We start from the raw sequence: 20,475 nt of genomic DNA, 5'->3' as shown, positions 1-20,475 counted from the left end.
CCACAATAAAAAGCCAGTATGAATGGAGCCATGATACTACGATTCACCATGGTAACAACCACAAACAAACGGGTCGGCGGAAATACTCATGCTCACAAACAACAAGTTTGAACATGTATTTCGTTAAGAAAGCAAGACAGCGGTTGCTGCTGCAACAGAGAGATAAGTGGTGCGGGAGAAAATTGCTGCTTGCGTCAATGCGTAAGCATTAACAGTGTATTAATTTCATATTTAATCACAGTTAACTTATAGTATTACTGATGAAAACTGGAATTGTATTAGGTCTACACCTATATGGTTCCAAGAAAATAATTCATATTGAATGTGGTGATCCCCTCCCCTGCCATGTAGCTCTACTAGCAGGTCAAAGCTTTCCCTCATCCTGTAAAATATCTCAGTATCTACTTGATGGATTGACACTAAATTATGTAAACCAGTTTGTCAGTCCCAGAAGATGAATCCTACTGACTTTGTTGAACCCTCTGACCTTTCTTCTAGAGCTACCATGAGGATGACGTTCATGATTTTGAGATAAATGTCCTATCTATTATTGTTGTTCATATCTGTTTAGAGTGCATTATCTGTTCCTATTTGAATAATATATATTTCCTATTTGATTACATCCTTACTTTCATCAATCATACAAGCAATTTTGTTTAATTGTATGGAACACATATGAAAAGGAAGTTTCAGAGGGACAGATACATTACTCTGTTTAAATTAGTTTGGTTTGATGAAGAGAAAGTAATGTGACACCACATATGAAGTGTTTAGCTTAACAAATGCAACCTGGTTATCCACTGCTAAGCTGTGTTCATCCACAGAGATAACAACCATGTTTAAAAAAGTAGGCTTGTCTGTGGAGTCCTCCCTTCAGAGGTTTGTTCAGGCCTAGCAGTGTAGCCCCCAACCCATAAGCCTCCTGCAGACACACCTGTAGAGGAGAGTATAAAGACCCTGGACTGAACTGAGTCAAACATCAAGCTTCGAGGAGTCTCTCCACAGCAGCTCTCCAGAGAAGCTCCACAGCCTCCAGACCGACCCTGAAGATGACTCCCTCTGCCAGCCTGCTGCTGCTGCTCCTGCTCGGCCTCTCTCAGGCACTTCCTCTTCAGGAGGAAAGAGACACAAAAGTTAAAGACCCAGACACCGTCGACATCACCACCAGGATTCTGACCTCCAACAAGGGCAGCAATGAGATCCTGCTGGAAGGAGACCTGCTGGTTCCCAGAACCAGAAACGCCATGATGTGCTATACCCAGAACTGCTTCTGGAAGAAAGACTCCAGTGGCCTGGTGACGGTCCCCTTCACCGTGAGCAGTGAGTTCACCAGCTCAGAGAAGCAGTTGATTGTCAACGCCATGCAGGGCTTCCACAGCCAAACCTGTGTCCGCTTCGTCCCCCGTAAGAACGAGAATGACTACATCAGTGTGGAGAACAAAGAAGGATGTTTCTCCGATCTGGGAAAAGTGGGAGGCAGTCAGGTGCTCTCTCTCAACAGGCAGGGCTGCCTCTACTACGGCATCATCCAGCATGAGGTCAACCACGCTCTGGGTTTCCAGCACGAACAGACCAGGAGCGATCGTGACAAGTACGTCAAGATCAATTGGGAAAACATCGACCCTCAGATGGCCTACAACTTCAACAAGGAGAACACCAACAACCTGAACACTCCCTACGACTACACCTCCATCATGCACTATGGAAGAACAGCCTTCTCCATCAACGGGCAGGACTCCATCACCCCCATCCCCAACCCTAACGTCCAGATCGGCCAGAGGCAGGGCTTGTCCTCCTGGGACATCATAAGGATCAATAAGCTCTATGGCTGTTAATAATGCTAATGCCAAATGCTACAATTTCAAATTTTGCTGATTCTTTTTCTGTTATTAATCAAAAGCTAATGTAATCAATAGAATCAATGCTAAACATTTTAGTTTTTTCATCATATTTCAAATGTTCAGACAACAGAATGCCTAACTTATCTGTAATAAAGGTAATGCAAACTTACTGATTGCTGACTAATTATTTTCTCTACTTCTGGCCCTGCAACTATTTTTACATGTGCAAACATTAGCACAAACATGCAGTCACTGAGTAATGGCATTGATTGCTCATGGATTGTTGAATATTTGTGCAAAATATGGACAGACAACTTCCATTTTGATTTCAAGGGACTGACACAAAAGCCGATTGGCCAAACAGTGAGAAAAATAGTCCTGATCAAAAAAATGCACTCACCATGACAACAACATATTGTGCCACAACCCTAACCCTAACCCTAACCCTAACCCTACGTATTTTTTTATAAAATACGTAGAGATAATTCTCAAAATATAATATTGTCAATAATTCTTAGGAACAATATCATAGGATGTAAAAAACACATTACTGTAAAGCACACATTATTAGACATATTTTTAGCATTGCAATATACACTTTTACATCTGTAGTATATTCTGGGATGCAATACCATATATAGACTACATGAATACAATATATCCCATACTGGCCCAGCTCTGAGATATTATTTGCAGCTAAATGATTGTCATGAGAGTAGTGGGCTGTAATACAACTGCCAGGAGATCTGTAGCCAAAAGCTATGGTTTAAACTGTAGAGCACACACAAGTTATTGCAACATCTCTAACCAATGAGAACAACTCACCAGCCTATTTCTTTGTTAAAGTGTCAGATCAATGTAGGAACAGGACCCTCTGATAATTGATCATATCTAGGGTACATAACAAGACCCTCTAATAAACTCTGCTCTATAATGATGTCTAGCTCTAGATATGTTTATTATGTTTGATGGTTTAATTGGATCCTGGCTATAAATGGATTATTTAAATTAAGGACAAGAAAACTACCATCTCTGTATCTGCAACTGTGGTGAAAAATAAAGTTGGTTTGAAGTGTCCATGAATGAATAAAAAAGCTAACGACAAAATCTGAAAAGCTCGCTTGGCAATTATGCACGCACCTTTGAGCCGGCCCCCTTAATTCAGCTTGTCATTTTCCCTTCTGTCAAGTCACACAGGTTGCAAGCTTCACTATCAGATCTTGAGCTTTAAAAAATATCAGCCATGTAACGTCAGTCAATCTTTGTTCTGCATTGAACAAAAACTTTGCTGAAAACAAAATATGATTGAGGATGAACCTCATTTAATGTTAGCCCCAGTTTGTGCCTCTTGTGTATCACCATAATAACTGAGTCACAGAGGTATACACCTTAAAACTTTTCAACAAAATAACTCTGAGATTTCTGGAAACACCAACAGCAGTAAATGTTGTATATGACCTTCTGGATTTGTTAGCCATGCTAGCAGCATGGCTCTAGGGATGATAATGTCAATCACTTTGGTCCAGACTGAAATACTTCAATAGCAATTGAATTATTGCTATTAAAGTTTGTATGGACATTCGTGGTCCCAAGAAGATGATTCCTACAAAATGTGGTGATCCCCTCCCCTGCCATGTAGCTCTACTAGCAGGTCAAAGCTTTCCCTCATCCTGTAAAATATCTCAGTATCTACTTGATGGATTGACACTCAATTATGTAAACCAGTTTGTCAGTCCCAGAACATGAATCCTACTGACTTTGTTGAACCCTCTGACCTTTCTTCTAGAGCTACCATGAGGATGACGTTCATGATTTTGAGATAAATGTCCTATCTATTATTGTTGTTCATATCTGTTTAGAGTGCATTATCTGTTCCTATTTGAATAATATATTTGTATTTGATTACATCCTTACTTTCATCAATCATACAAGCAATTTTGTTTAATTGTATGGAACAAATATGAAAAGGAAGTTTCAGAGGGACAGATACATTACTCTGTTTAAATTAGTTTGGTTTGATGAAGAGAAAGTAATGTGACACCACATATGAAGTGTTTAGCTTAACAAATGCAACCTGGTTATCCACTGCTAAGCTGTGTTCATCCACAGAGATAACAACCATGTTTAAAAAGTAGGCTTGTCTGTGGAGTCCTCCCTTCAGAGGTTTGTTCAGGCCTAGCAGTGTAGCCCCCCAACCCATAAGCCTCCTGCAGACACACCTGTAGAGGAGAGTATAAAGACCCTGGACTGAACTGAGTCAAACATCAAGCTTCGAGGAGTCTCTCCACAGCAGCTCTCCAGAGAAGCTCCACAGCCTCCAGACCGACCCTGAAGATGACTCCCTCTGCCAGCCTGCTGCTGCTGCTCCTGCTCGGCCTCTCTCAGGCACTTCCTCTTCAGGAGGAAAGAGAGCAAAAAGTTAAAGACCCAGACACCGTCGACATCACCACCAGGATTCTGACCTCCAACAAGGGCAGCAATGAGATCCTGCTGGAAGGAGACCTGCTGGTTCCCAGAACCAGAAACGCCATGATGTGCTATACCCAGAACTGCTTCTGGAAGAAAGACTCCAGTGGCCTGGTGACGGTCCCCTTCACCGTGAGCAGTGAGTTCACCAGCTCAGAGAAGCAGTTGATTGTCAACGCCATGCAGGGCTTCCACAGCCAAACCTGTGTCCGCTTCGTCCCCCCGTAAGAACGAGAATGACTACATCAGTGTGGAGAACAAAGAAGGATGTTTCTCCGAACTGGGAAAAGTGGGAGGCAGTCAGGTGCTCTCTCTCAACAGGCAGGGCTGCCTCTACTACGGCATCATCCAGCACGAGTTCAACCACGCTCTGGGTTTCCAGCACGAACAGACCAGGAGCGATCGTGACAAGTACGTCAAGATCAATTGGGAAAACATCGACCCTCAGATGGCCTACAACTTCAACAAGGAGAACACCAACAACCTGAACACTCCCTACGACTACACCTCCATCATGCACTATGGAAGAACAGCCTTCTCCATCAACGGGAAGGACTCCATCACCCCCATCCCCAACCCTAACGTCCAGATCGGCCAGAGGCAGGGCTTGTCCTCCTGGGACATCATAAGGATCAATAAGCTCTATGGCTGTTAATAATGCTAATGCCAAATGCTACAATTTCAAATTTTGCTGATTCTTTTTCTGTTATTAATCAAAAGCTAATGTAATCAATAGAATCAATGCTAAACATTTTAGTTTTTTCATCATATTTCAAATGTTCAGACAACAGAATGCCTAACTTATCTGTAATAAAGGTAATGCAAACTTACTGATTGCTGACTAATTATTTTCTCTACTTCTGGCCCTGCAACTATTTTACATGTGCACACATTAGCACAAACATGCAGTCACTGAGTAATGGCATTGATTGCTCATGGATTGTTGAATATTTGTGCAAAATATGGACAGACAACTTCCATTTCGATTTCAAGGGACTGACACAAAAGCCGATTGGCCAAACAGTGAGAAAAATAGTCCTGATCAAAAAATGCACTCACCATGACAACAACATATTGTGCCACAACCCTAACCCTAACCCTAACCCTAACCCTACGTATTTTTTATAAAATACGTAGAGATAATTCTCAAAATATAATATTGTCAATAATTCTTAGGAACAATATCATAGGATGTAAAAACACATTACTGTAAAGCACACATTATTAGACATATTTTTAGCATTGCAATATACACTTTTACATCTGTAGTATATTCTGGGATGCAATACCATATATAGACTACATGAATACAATATATCCCATACTGGCCCAGCTCTGAGATATTATTTGCAGCTAAATGATTGTCATGAGAGTAGTGGGCAGTAATACAACTGCCAGGAGATCTGTAGCCAAAAGCTATGGTTTAAACTGTAGAGCACACACAAGTTATTGCAACATCTCTAACCAATGAGAACAACTCACCAGCCTATTTCTTTGTTAAAGTGTCAGATCAATGTAGGAACAGGACCCTCTGATAATTGATCATATCTAGGGTACATAACAAGACCCTCTAATAAACTCTGCTCTATAATGATGTCTAGCTCTAGATATGTTTATTATGTTTGATGGTTTAATTGGATCCTGGCTATAAATGGATTATTTAAATTAAGGACAAGAAAACTACCATCTCTGTATCTGCAACTGTGGTGAAAATAAAGTTGGTTTGAAGTGACCATGAATGAATAAAAAGCTAACGACAAAATCTGAAAAGCTCGCTTGGCAATTATGCACGCACCTTTGAGCCGGCCCCTTAATTCAGCTTGTCATTTTCCCTTCTGTCAAGTCACACAGGTTGCAAGCTTCACTATCGGATCTTGAGCTTTAAAAATATCAGCCATGTAACGTCAGTCAATCTTTGTTCTGCATTGAACAAAAACTTTGCTGAAAACAAAATATGATTGAGGATGAACCTCATTTAATGTTAGCCCCAGTTTGTGCCTCTTGTGTATCACCATAATAACTGAGTCACAGAGGTATACACCTTAAAACTTTTCAACAAAATAACTCTGAGATTTCTGGAAACACCAACAGCAGTAAATGTTGTATATGACCTTCTGGATTTGTTAGCCATGCTAGCAGCATGGCTCTAGGGATGATAATGTCAATCACTTTGGTCCAGACTGAAATACTTCAATAGCAATTGAATTATTGCTATTAAAGTTTGTACGGACATTCGTGGTCCCAAGAAGATGATTCCTACAAAATGTGGTGATCCCCTCCCCTGCCATGTAGCTCTACTAGCAGGTCAAAGCTTTCCCTCATCCTGTAAAATATCTCAGTATCTACTTGATGGATTGACACTCAATTATGTAAACCAGTTTGTCAGTCCCAGAAGATGAATCCTACTGACTTTGTTGAACCCTCTGACCTTTCTTCTAGAGCTACCATGAGGATGACGTTCATGATTTTGAGATAAATGTCCTATCTATTATTGTTGTTCATATCTGTTTAGAGTGCATTATCTGTTCCTATTTGAATAATATATTTGTATTTGATTACATCCTTACTTTCATCAATCATACAAGCAATTTTGTTTAATTGTATGGAACAACTATGAAAAGGAAGTTTCAGAGGGACAGATACATTACTCTGTTTAAATTAGTTTGGTTTGATGAAGAGAAAGTAATGTGACACCACATATGAAGTGTTTAGCTTAACAAATGCAACCTGGTTATCCACTGCTAAGCTGTGTTCATCCACAGAGATAACCACCATGTTTAAAAAGTAGGCTTGTCTGTGGAGTCCTCCCTTCAGAGGTTTGTTCAGGCCTAGCAGTGTAGCCCCCAACCCATAAGCCTCCTGCAGACACACCTGTAGAGGAGAGTATAAAGACCCTGGACTGAACTGAGTCAAACATCAAGCTTCGAGGAGTCTCTCCACAGCAGCTCTCCAGAGAAGCTCCACAGCCTCCAGACCGACCCTGAAGATGACTCCCTCTGCCAGCCTGCTGCTGCTGCTCCTGCTCGGCCTCTCTCAGGCACTTCCTCTTCAGGAGGAAAGAGACACAAAAGTTAAAGACCCAGACACCGTCGACATCACCACCAGGATTCTGACCTCCAACAAGGGCAGCAATGAGATCCTGCTGGAAGGAGACCTGCTGGTTCCCAGAACCAGAAACGCCATGATGTGCTATACCCAGAACTGCTTCTGGAAGAAAGACTCCAGTGGCCTGGTGACGGTCCCCTTCACCGTGAGCAGTGAGTTCACCAGCTCAGAGAAGCAGTTGATTGTCAACGCCATGCAGGGCTTCCACAGCCAAACCTGTGTCCGCTTCGTCCCCCGTAAGAACGAGAACGACTACATCAGTGTGGAGAACAAAGAAGGATGTTTCTCCGAACTGGGAAAAGTGGGAGGCAGTCAGGTGCTCTCTCTCAACAGGCAGGGCTGCCTCTACTACGGCATCATCCAGCACGAGGTCAACCACGCTCTGGGTTTCCAACACGAACAGACCAGGAGCGATCGTGACAAGTATGTCAAGATCAATTGGGAAAACATCGACCCTCAGATGGCCTACAACTTCAACAAGGAGAACACCAACAACCTGAACACTCCCTACGACTACACCTCCATCATGCACTATGGAAGAACAGCCTTCTCCATCAACGGGAAGGACTCCATCACCCCCATCCCCAACCCTAACGTCCAGATCGGCCAGAGGCAGGGCTTGTCCTCCTGGGACATCATAAGGATCAATAAGCTCTATGGCTGTTAATAATGCTAATGCCAAATGCTACAATTTCAAATTTTGCTGATTCTTTTTCTGTTATTAATCAAAAGCTAATGTAATCAATAGAATCAATGCTAAACATTTTAGTTTTTTCATCATATTTCAAATGTTCAGACAACAGAATGCCTAACTTATCTGTAATAAAGGTAATGCAAACTTACTGATTGCTGACTAATTATTTTCTCTACTTCTGGCCCTGCAACTATTTTACATGTGCACACATTAGCACAAACATGCAGTCACTGAGTAATGGCATTGATTGCTCATGGATTGTTGAATATTTGTGCAAAATATGGACAGACAACTTCCATTTCGATTTCAAGGGACTGACACAAAAGCCGATTGGCCAAACAGTGAGAAAAATAGTCCTGATCAAAAAATGCACTCACCATGACAACAACATATTGTGCCACAACCCTAACCCTAACCCTACGTATTTTTTATAAAATACGTAGAGATAATTCTCAAAATATAATATTGTCAATAATTCTTAGGAACAATATCATAGGATGTAAAAACACATTACTGTAAAGCACACATTATTAGACATATTTTTAGCATTGCAATATACACTTTTACATCTGTAGTATATTCTGGGATGCAATACCATATATAGACTACATGAATACAATATATCCCATACTGGCCCAGCTCTGAGATATTATTTGCAGCTAAATGATTGTCATGAGAGTAGTGGGCAGTAATACAACTGCCAGGAGATCTGTAGCCAAAAGCTATGGTTTAAACTGTAGAGCACACACAAGTTATTGCAACATCTCTAACCAATGAGAACAACTCACCAGCCTATTTCTTTGTTAAAGTGTCAGATCAATGTAGGAACAGGACCCTCTGATAATTGATAATATCTAGGGTAAATAACAAGACCCTCTAATAAACTCTGCTCTATAATGATGTCTAGCTCTAGATATGTTTATTATGTTTGATGGTTTAATTGGATCCTGGCTATAAATGGATTATTTAAATTAAGGACAAGAAAACTACCATCTCTGTATCTGCAACTGTGGTGAAAATAAAGTTGGTTTGAAGTGACCATGAATGAATAAAAAAGCTAACGACAAAATCTGAAAAGCTCGCTTGGCAATTATGCACGCACCTTTGAGCCGGCCCCTTAATTCAGCTTGTCATTTTCCCTTCTGTCAAGTCACACAGGTTGCAAGCTTCACTATCGGATCTTGAGCTTTAAAAATATCAGCCATGTAACGTCAGTCAATCTTTGTTCTGCATTGAACAAAAACTTTGCTGAAAAACAAAATATGATTGAGGATGAACCTCATTTAATGTTAGCCCCAGTTTGTGCCTCTTGTGTATCACCATAATAACTGAGTCACAGAGGTATACACCTTAAAACTTTTCAACAAAATAACTCTGAGATTTCTGGAAACACCAACAGCAGTAAATGTTGTATATGACCTTCTGGATTTGTTAGCCATGCTAGCAGCATGGCTCTAGGGATGATAATGTCAATCACTTTGGTCCAGACTGAAATACTTCAATAGCAATTGAATTATTGCTATTAAAGTTTGTACGGACATTCGTGGTCCCAAGAAGATGATTCCTACAAAATGTGGTGATCCCCTCCCCTGCCATGTAGCTCTACTAGCAGGTCAAAGCTTTCCCTCATCCTGTAAAATATCTCAGTATCTACTTGATGGATTGACACTAAATTATGTAAACCAGTTTGTCAGTCCCAGAAGATGAATCCTACTGACTTTGTTGAACCTCATAATCATTGACATTATAAGGATCAATAACCTCTACAGCTGCTAAAAACAACACGTCTTATCCAACATTCTCATTTACATTGTCATTTATCATGCCAAACATAAAATAATCACTTTTTTCCCATGGAGTTGGCTGTAATAACTCAAAATCTACTTTTACTTTTTGATTTCAGTTTCTGTGATCTTCTTTTGATAACCTGTAATAACGTCACTGCAAAATAGTTCATTATCTTCTTGTTATTTGTATGTTTTTGTGTGTGTACTCATAAACATACAATAGTACACATGCAATTCTGGGACTCACAAATACAAACAAAACTGGAGGGTGGCACCGTATCTAAAGGTGTAAACTACTGTAAAGTAACAGGAACACTCACCGTCAAAGAGACATCTGAAGAGCCGTTCCTGTTTTTAGCTCCACAATGAAACAGGTGTTCAGATCCAATAGCCCAGTTGGGGTGTGATGTGCGTGGGTGGGTGACAGTGGGGGGCTTCATCTGCTGTTTTAATGCAAGTGACAATTAGCCTTAAAGACAATTTTTACAGAATGTAGTCTATGGTGTCTAATAGTGGTTGAGTTATTGTTTGCTCTGAGTTTTCTCTGGTTTTCTCTGGTTCATGCACCTTGAATGAACTGTGTGATTGTAACAGATATTTTACCCTTTATCCCAATGAGAGGCAGCCATTTCATGTTCATCCCATCTGTTTTCATCTTCATGTGGTATTTCTCACCTCACCAGCCTGCCTGCCAACTATCTCTGCCATGAAGTGAGGACAATTCCTACAGGCTCCACAATTCATAAGGAGGACCCTCCTACCTGATACAGCAGACAGGCAGAAAGCTGCCTCTAAAACTCAGCTCTGTTCTGCAAAGATGTCCCTCACAGAAAATATATCCTACACCACCACCAGTGGTTGTGGAACTGTAGAACCAGTCAGACCAATTAACCACGTGCAACTTTAGTAAAGTAGTAGTAAAAGTTCATGCAGTGAAAGCTTTGTTCTTAAACTTCTGTTCTGTTAAACACATACCACTACAGCCATCCCAGCACACACATTTTTAATGATGTAAATCTGATCAGGTGACAAACAGTCAAATAAATATCCTATTTTCTATGATGTTGGCCTGATTAAGCACAAAAACAGCAAATAAGGCAGAGCAGAAGCCTGTTATCATTGCACTGATTATTACAAATGATAACATGATGTAGGAGAAGAATCATATATGCATAGGCTTGTCATTGCAGCATCTCTAGATCTGGTAAGCTTAGTGCCTCAAATCTAAATATTGATGCGTATATTGGCATTTACATTGTATACACTGTACTGTAGTGCCCTCTGAAGGTCACTGAAGTTAATGTCAGTAAGGATTCAACATCTATACATCCATTAGCTATACCAGTGTATCATTTTGTGGGGGCTGGAGCCAATCACAGCTTACATAGTGTAAGAGGTGCAGTACCTTCCGGTCAGGTCGCCAATCAATCACAGGGCTTACACAGAGACAGTCCGATCAGTTTAATTTCATTATCAACTGAAATGGAATCTGTGATTCAGTAATGAAACAGGTATCCACATCCCTTAAGTCAATGTATCTAAATAAAATCCAAGCATACAAAATCTTACTCAATAAAAAGTATTATCCTCTAAATGCACTTCAAGTATCACATATTAATTGTGCTATATAACTGCCTCTGTAAGTGTAATTATAATATTAAATTATTATTTTTATTGTTAATGCATTGTATTATTATTATTATTATTATTATTATTATTATTACTGTACTGTTAACTACTTTATACACTGTGGCATCCTTTAATCTTTAACACTGCATAATATTTTAGATGATGATCATGTTTCATTTGTAAAATCTTAATCTGAAAAGTGTAGCTGCCAAGTAAATGTGGATTCAAAAGTACAATATTTACCTCTGAAATGTAGAGAAGTATAAAGTAGCATAAAATGGAATGTTCCTTTAAAATTGTTCTAGAGCATTGCACTTAAGTAAATATGCCTAAGTTATATCATTCTACCTGTGAGTTAAATTCTATGTAAATGGGGTATCTTTAGACTTAAAGTATTGAGTGTGCAAACAATATCTTACAACAAGCCACACAATCACATTTATAAAAAATACACACTTGTACAATTTCAGGTATTAAACCAGCCAAATACATGCAGTTTAAAATGTAATAGTTAAGAGTTGTCCATGTGTTGGAAACTTCCCAGGTGATCATGCTTCTATTACACTGGTAATAGTGTTTAGTGTTGTTGTTTGGGGGTAGTTCGGGCTTAAAGAAGTAGCTTTTAAAGAGCAGCACATTAACACCACTGCCAACACATACAAAAAGACTTGAACACATTTGTTTCTAGAACCATATTGCTAAATACAAAATGCATTTTTACATGTCACCCTACTATAACAAGTTCCATTGTTCTCTGTGAAAAAAAACCTATTCTATTTAGCATTGAGGCTATTAAGACTACATGTACCCAAGCCCTTTGTGATGCCAATAGATGGCAGCAAAGCACCTAACTATGTTGTTCTATTCTGTACCAATAGCATATCTCTGTACTCCACCAAACTTCTATCTGCACTGTTTTTGTCATTCATGCAAAGTGCCTACATTAATTGTATTACTTTTTTCTCTCCTGTGTCTACTACTACTTCCTGCTTTGACAAGATTCCCCCACTAGGATCATTAAAGTTTCATTTTGTCTTGTCGTATCCTGGTCTAGAGATGAAAGGGAGGTCACAGATCCAACTGAGAGACTGGGGAAGGAAATGAGAAAAGCATCCCCCTCATTCCTCAACAAATACAGTACTACAGTATATATACTATTTAAGGGTGCAACTGACTGGTTTAACTGAGGAGCTAGATTCCCCTCTGCAAACTGTCTCAGAGACAGACACACAAAGCCAGTTTACAGCAAGGTTGTTGCCTATAATGGAAAGCTTGCGCAGGTTTGATGCCTTGCTCAAGGAAAAAGTAGTTGAATGCAGCATTCACACCCACAATTTCAAGCATATCTATCTATCTATTTATCTATCTAATCAACCTTCATCTGAATGTCCACATCCCCACATCTGACAGGACACAAAAAACAGCCCCAGAAAACAAATTTTGTCCCTTCAAACTTCAGTGTTTTCAAAGTTGACATTTTGTATCAGCATGGTGTGCCATCTCTTTACTGAGGCTTCTTCAAACCTTCATTTGATCCTACACAGTCCTTTCATCTGTAGACAGATATTAAATGGTGAAGAAACATTCAAGGTGCACAACACACTGGCAACCACACACACATCTCACACACACACACACCAACCACACACACATCTCACACACACACACACCAACCACACACACACACACACACACACTAACATTTATTTAAAGGTCCAGTGTGTAACGTGTTTAGTTGTTCATTATCAAAATCTCTGTTGCCCGTTCACAAACTTGTCCTTTTTCATGAATATTTACCTTTTGGCTTGACATTTTACATTTGCGTTTACATGAACTGGGGTAGACGCTCCATATTCATGCTCCATCTTGAAATACGTTAGCCGGTAAGGGACATCCAGGACATACTGCTCCACCTTTCACGTTTTCTCTGTCACATGATAAACTCACAGGTGCTGCTAATGCTGCTAACGGGTATCGTAGCTTCCCACCCCAGCAAGTTTGAAGAAGGAAACATGGAGGACCACATGTATTCAAAATCCAAATTTCAGGAACAGGAGTCTTCTTCTTCGCCCAGAAAAAGAAAAAGGAGATTTAAAAGAGCAAGAGACCGGCTTTTTGAAGCGTGAAAGCTACCGTAGCTGTAATGCGTACTTTGAACTGCGTGGTGCGAGAGAGTTGATTGCGATATATGATCTCAACGCTCGAGGAGAAATTCCCACACATTGGACTTTTTAAGCAAACACACAACCACAGTTTAGTTTCAGTTAGATTTATTGAGTTGCAGGTTTGAACAGTTAACGTTTCGTCATACTCACCTTTCCTTTGTTCCTTTGTTTGGTCCACCATTCAGAAATGTTTGGGGAGGAGCCACCAAGCATTTCCTGTGTATTCATGTTGATGATGTCATCACTGACATCGCTGGACCGAACCATCTGGTGGGATTTTCGTGTTTGTAGTGACCATTGTTTGTTTAATGCATTTGAGGGGTAACTGGGGAAGTTACTTACTTTGTAAAGTGTTCTTTAATTGTGTAGAGGAGCATGTTAGATGTTAAATTTTAGAGATGTTTTTTATGTTCAAATCTGGGTACAAGTGGACTCAACTTTTCTACAGACATGTTTTTTTTTAAACTTTGTTGTCTCATTTATGTGTGTCTTTGGCCACATTGTAAATAAAAACACATTCATTGGAATTCAAAAAGTCTGCCTTCCTTTTGTTTTGACACTGGCTACACTACACAACAAACACAAACCTTAAAATCATGTGCAACAGAAAAACGCAAAAGATGAAAAATAAAAACAAAAGTATTTGATATATATATATATATGTATCGCATTAAACAAAATATATATATATATATATATATATATATATATATGGGATACGCCCGGGAGGTCATATAGTTGCGATGAATGTTTTGCCCAGACAGAAAATCATTCATTTACAATAAGAGAATACATGATACAGACGCATCATTGCATTTCCAGTGTTGCATACGGTAACTTAGCCTCCTTTGGATGTATTGTGAGATAAACCGGGTAACGTTATCACTGTCACTGTGTCACGAGCCAAAGCATTAAGAGTTTGTTGTTGCAACCAGGGGCGATTCTAGGATCAAACCTTTAGGGGGGCTCGGATATACGGATACAGTGCCTTGCAAAAGTGTTAACCCTTTCCTTGACGGGGTTACAGGTGCATAGCATCGGAGACAGCGACACAGTTTCAAGCCCTTTGAACCTGTAATTGTTTGTCCTCTGACAAGTTCGCAAACTTTTCACTTGAAGCACTAAAATTGATTTTTTTTTTTTTTAAATGTTTTTTATTGTTATAGAAATTGAGTACCCGGAAATTTAGGGGGTTAAAATCGCCCATGGTTGCAACCAACGTAATTTTTACTGATATAGTGCATTTCATGAAACCCACGGACGCTTTACACAAGTACAGGGGGACAAGGGAAAAGAAAACAGTAGGCCAACACAAACACGGACTAAAAGGAATGAAACGTCTGCGCTGAATGGAAGGGGGGCTATAGTTTACAACCACATCGCGCATTGTAAAGTTATCTTATGAATGAAATAGACGTATAACATACCTGAGGGCCAATTCAGGGTGGGTTTTGAATCATTTACAGTACAATCCCGTAATTGTCTCCATCTGTTGAAAGCCTGACCGAGATTAACTCGGTTTTGTCAGTTCTTTCCCTTTCCCTTTTGGCTTTTATTTGTTCTTCGTTTAATTTCCTTCTTTCCTGTGATGGTCCTGCCCCGGTATCAGCCATAACTACAACACATCAGTATGTGTGCTGTGTAGCGGCGTCTACCTGCCGTAAATCATTTTGCGGGAAAAATCAAACCCATGCAGAGACATTAATATTAAACTATATAAAACTAGCGTTCTTTTCACTGTTAGTCTCGTTTGCTGTTACAGGTCGTTTATGATCATCAGATGGAACATTACACAGTTTCAGAAACGTGTAAAAGTTACATATACTGTAGTCACTTTAACAAAGATTTATTTCCAGAAAGGGGTGATGCAAATGATAAAGACAACAAACAAATGCATGGGTTGGTGAATCAGCAGCAGTGGAGGGCTATTGAACAAAGGATTTCAAACTGTGAAAACTGTGTCTCTTTTGCTTCACTCACCATCATAGCAAGGTGCATGTAAAAAACAGGATTTTCTCTGAAGCAGGGCCCACACTGTCAGACTTTGAAAACCCCTGGGAGAGAAATAATAAGCTGTATGAGGCTTTGTGTTTACACACAACACTTAACACAACACAGTAAGTACAATCTTTTCAAGGAATTTGTTGACAAAGAAAAATAGAAAATCACCACACTTATCTTTATACAGATGAATTAATTGATTACTATGACCAAGGACAAATGATGATTAAATGTTGCTATATTTATCTCACATTGTTGAATTCAATTTAGCTAAGCTAGATAAGATATAAGTGTAAACTGACTTGGACAAATCAATGAATACATTCACATCAGAATCTCCAGCTTTACTTTGCAGCAGAACTCAAAGTGCAGTCAAGTTCCTGATAGTGTTGACATATTTGGAAAGGTCACTGTAGATGTGTTAAATGCCACATTGACATGACAAAACAAATTACCAATGATTGTAGCAACCTGCATCAGGAAGAGGACTGGGCATAGATCTAATGACTTTCAGCTATCTCTGCACTTTATCTGCACCAATGTTTGACAGACAGATTTGCATTAGTCTGTCTCGTAAAGTGGTTTCTCTGCAGAGAGAATGCCAAGTCTTCAACCAAATTTGGTTCCAAAGCCAGATTTTTCTCTTTATGGAAAAAAAGGGCTGGTACGAATCAAGCAAGTTCACTTCTTTCTCTGAATTTAAACCTACTGAAAGACTATTTCAAAGTTATGTTTTCTTGCCCAAAACTGCACAAACAAATCACAGTAAGTGTACACTTGTCTGCAGCACACTGATAATGAGGAATTCCCCTGCTCCCCCACTACAAAATATGGACTCAAATAACTCCACTCAACCTATTGTAATATATGTACTAGACTCCACATATTTTAATCCATGTGGAAAAGCAAACAGCCACAAGGCCTAATCATAGCCACTGTAGGCCAGAGAATATATCCAGGCTAATAATATCTCAGTCTAAGAGACATCAGCTGACCCCATAAGAAGTGGTGATTTAACCAGAGGCTGAAAGATGTAGACCAGAGCAGTTAGCTGATTCAGCTCTATGAAACAGTTGATTCTGTAAGGTAAAGCATTATTTTCACAGAGCCACTGGTCTGTAACACTGTACTGTCTTCAACACAGACAAGTTTTCACTCTACATAACCAGTACATCTGTGTGGGTTTCATGTCAGGACATTGAATTGGCGGCTGTAATTAGGCAAACGCAAAACATGTACGCTTCTTGGATTCAGCAGCTGTCTTTTAGCGAGCTACAGGTACGTGCATCTGTTCTGTGAGCCTCATGACTGGGATACATGTTCAAAAGAGGCCTGTGTGATAATGCGCACATCGGTCAATGTGATCCCTCTCAGTAGACAAGACGTGATACAAGTGGACAGGCCTGGGAAGGATCGGTGAGCAGTGAATGAGTTGGCATTCTCCAGCTGAGAAGAGATGAGAAAATAATGTGGGCCAAGTCCAAAACAATGTCAGCAATAACAGTCATCAAACACACTCTTATCTTTCAGTCTTGGCTGAAAATAGGATTACAGCTCCAGTATCAGTGATACTGATACAAGTGACAAACCAGAACAACAGTATTGTCATGAGTGACTATGGTTGTGTGTTTATATTTCTGGTGGTAATGGTGATGGTGTTGCTAAGAACTTGCAATGTATAACTATTATCAGACCAGCCCTCGTGGCCTCGAAACACTACCAGCCCACCAGGAAAAGTCCTGACTCTCATTGCAGTGGGAGAGTCAGAGAAGTGCACATTATAGAGTAGTCAGAACCAATCAGTAATTTATAATTGTTATATCCCTCTGGGTCTTGCATTTATACTATTCAACATAATGCTTGGCCATGCTTAACCAGTGTTAGCAAGAATTACAGGTTGACTGTGCATTATTGGTCACTTCTGCACTAATCTCGCATTGCCCGACCTATTTCCACAGCGCTGCTGAGGAGGGTCTGGCTAATCTGCACAGCATTCTGGGATGGGAGAAAAACGTGCTCTGGTTTAATTGTATTTCTTTAAACCAATCACAATTGTCTTGGCCGGCGCTAAGCGCCGGACGGCACAACGGTGCTGCTACAAAATAGCCTCGGGAAGGAACTTGTTTTGGTGGAACATGTGGACGTTCAAAGGTTGTTTTAGTCACACAACAGAAAACTCAGATTGGACAGATAGTCTAGCTAGCTGTCTGGATTTACCCTGCAGAGATCTGAGGAGCAGTTAACCATAGTCCTCACAAATCCACCGGAGTTTAAAGTTACAACACGAAGAAAGCGGAAGGTAGCAGACATCCGGCTGATGTATCTGATACCTGAACAATCTCAGAAATGAAACGTCATTGATATATTGTATCCTGCAGACATTGTTTTGTAGAATCTTTTTTAGATAAAGGTTTCTCTTTGTTGCATTGAAGGGACTTGGTTTAATCTCTTGACTTGGACTTCCCCTTGATTTTCTGGATCATGTAAAGAAGAGAGATGGCTGGAGATAAGCTCAGCGGAAGGAACCCTGGGCACTGGATGTGATGAGAACTGGACATGTATGGGGTGAAGGAGGGTTGCATCGATTTTGCATGGAAATGACAACTGACAGCAGCAGAGAGAGGAGCAGTTTTAAAATGTGACAGCAATGAAATGATTCATTCAGGGAGATTGTGGCTAAATCTAAATCTGGCTTAACTGAAAGAGTGATCTCCCATAGTGATGAACGATGTCACAGTTATCGAGACTTCGTATCACTTTTATTTTAAAAGCTAACTCCTCTTATATCTTTCCCTCGATAACCCTCGTTCTACTCTGCCCTCTTCTGCCGTACAGTTAACACCAGTTACTGTCAGCGGAGTGGATGTTTTGGCCTATATAAAAGGAGTTACTTCAGATACTTTCCTGTTTTAAGTTTATTATAGAGACACACACACCCATACTAAAGGGTCCTCGCCTGGGTCAGGGAACCCGAAGGCGAGGCAAGAGACTTTGATTAACACCCTAGATGTCCCCTTATTCACGGACGTTTTAACCTCCTATACAGAAAAAGTATTGCCCGAGGGAAGCTTCATAACCATATGATCTTCAGTAATACTCACAGTTTAAAGCTGCTCTACGTGGAATCACCAAAAGTTCAAATCCGCTGAAAAATGCAGTCTCCGATGAGTTGGGAGGAGGCTTGCTGTCAAAATCGATCCCCGCGGTTAAAGAGGAGTCAAACTGCCTCCCGTAGGGGTGTTCCCCTACCACTTGGCAGGGTTGAAGAAAAAGAGGAAAAAATAAAAGTCTTCCAAAAAGGCACAGAACAGATACACAGGTTGTGTTCCCTAGTTCAAACTTGAACTCAGGTATTTTTATTTTAATTAAAGCAGAAAGTTAAAAAAGGCAAAAAGCTGAACAGAAAGAAAATGAACAAAAATGCACTAAGTCCCTAACAGAATCAAATGAATGCTCTAATACAGAGATTCTTTCAGTACAAAATGCCCCAAAAAGAAGAGACTCTATCATGGAGTTACTCCTATTTATACATACATTGACCAGTTCACTCCCACCATACCAGCAGGGGCTGTCTCACCACTTCTCGTGGCTTAATAAGGTATCATTTTTTAATGCAACCACAGGTTAACAGACACTCACAGGAAGCCTCACATGTAATGACGTTTCGTATCTTATGCTCAAGCTAACAGCCTTATACAGTGGTGTGAAAAAAGTGTTTGCCCCCTTCCTCATTTCCTGTTCCTTTGCATGTTTGTCACACTTAAGTGTTTCGAACATCAAACCAATTTAAACAAAAGTCAAGGACAACACAAGTAAACACAAAATGCAATTTGTAAATGAAGGTGTTTATTATTAAAGGAGAAAAAAAATCCAAACCATCATGGCCCTGTGTGAAAAAAGTGATTGCCCCCCTTGTTAAAACATACTATAACTGTGGTTGTCCACACCTGAGTTCAATTTCTCTAGCCACACCCAGGCCTGATTATTGCCACACCTGTTCACAATCAAGGCATCACTTAAATAGGAGCTGCTTGACACAGTAAGGTCCACCAGAAGATCCTTAAAAGCTACACATCATGCCGAGACCCAAAGAAATTCAGGAACAATTGAGAAAGAAAGTAATTGAGATCTATCAGTCTGGAAAGGGTTATAAAGCCATTTCCAAAGCTTTGGGAATCCAGCGAACCACAGTGAGAGCCATTATCCACAAATGGCGAAGACATGGAACAGTGGTGAACCTTTCCCAGGAGTGGCCGGCCGCCCAAAATTACCCCCAAGAGCGCAGCGACGACTCATCCAAGAGGTCACAAAAGACCCCACAACAACGTCCAAAGAACTGCAGGCCTCACTTGCCTCAGTTAAGGTCAGCGCTCATGCCTCCACCATCAGGAAAAGACTGGGCAAAAATGGCCTGCATGGCAGAGTTCCAAGGAGAAAACCACTGCTGAGCAAAAAGAACATCAAAGCTTGTCTCACTTTCTCCAGAACACATCTTGATGATCCCCAAGACTTTTGGGACAACATTCTGTGGACCGATGAGACAAAAGTGGAACTCTTTGGAAGGTGTGTGTCCAAGTATATCTGGCGTAGAAGGAACACTGCATTTCATAAAAAGAACATTATACCAACTGTAAAATATGGTGGTGGTAGTGTGATGGTCTGGGGCTGTTTTGCTGCTTCAGGACCTGGAAGACTTGCCGTGATAAAAGGAACTATGAATTCTGCTGTCTACCAAGAGATCCTGAAGGAGAATGTCCGACCATCTGTTCGTGTACTCAAGCTGAAAC

The 20,475-nt window shown here is 40.3% G+C and overlaps 2 protein-coding genes and 1 pseudogene across 2 annotated transcripts; all 3 read left to right on the top strand.

The window, feature by feature from the left end:
- Positions 1-1,049: 1,049 nt before the first annotated feature.
- On the top strand, positions 1,050-1,835 carry LOC144521821 (hatching enzyme 1.2-like). Its single transcript, XM_078256445.1, has one exon. The coding sequence runs from the start codon at positions 1,050-1,052 to the stop codon at positions 1,833-1,835; it is 786 nt and encodes a 261-aa protein (XP_078112571.1).
- Positions 1,836-4,175: 2,340 nt separating this feature from the next.
- LOC144521807 (hatching enzyme 1.2-like) lies at positions 4,176-4,962 on the top strand (annotated as a pseudogene).
- Positions 4,963-7,293: 2,331 nt separating this feature from the next.
- LOC144536825 (hatching enzyme 1.2-like) lies at positions 7,294-8,079 on the top strand. Its single transcript, XM_078280494.1, has one exon. The coding sequence runs from the start codon at positions 7,294-7,296 to the stop codon at positions 8,077-8,079; it is 786 nt and encodes a 261-aa protein (XP_078136620.1).
- Positions 8,080-20,475: the final 12,396 nt, after the last annotated feature.

The sequence above is a fragment of the Sander vitreus genome, chromosome 1 (assembly GCF_031162955.1).
Source record: "Sander vitreus isolate 19-12246 chromosome 1, sanVit1, whole genome shotgun sequence".
NCBI classification, from domain to species: Eukaryota; Metazoa; Chordata; class Actinopteri; order Perciformes; family Percidae; genus Sander; species Sander vitreus.
This window is presented reverse-complemented; position numbering and strand designations above follow the sequence as displayed.

Coding starts and splice junctions, on each gene's coding strand:
- LOC144536825 (XM_078280494.1), top strand. CDS start 7,294: ATGACTCCCTCTGCCAGCCTGCTGCTGCTGCTCCTGCTCGGCCTCTCT.
- LOC144521821 (XM_078256445.1), top strand. CDS start 1,050: ATGACTCCCTCTGCCAGCCTGCTGCTGCTGCTCCTGCTCGGCCTCTCT.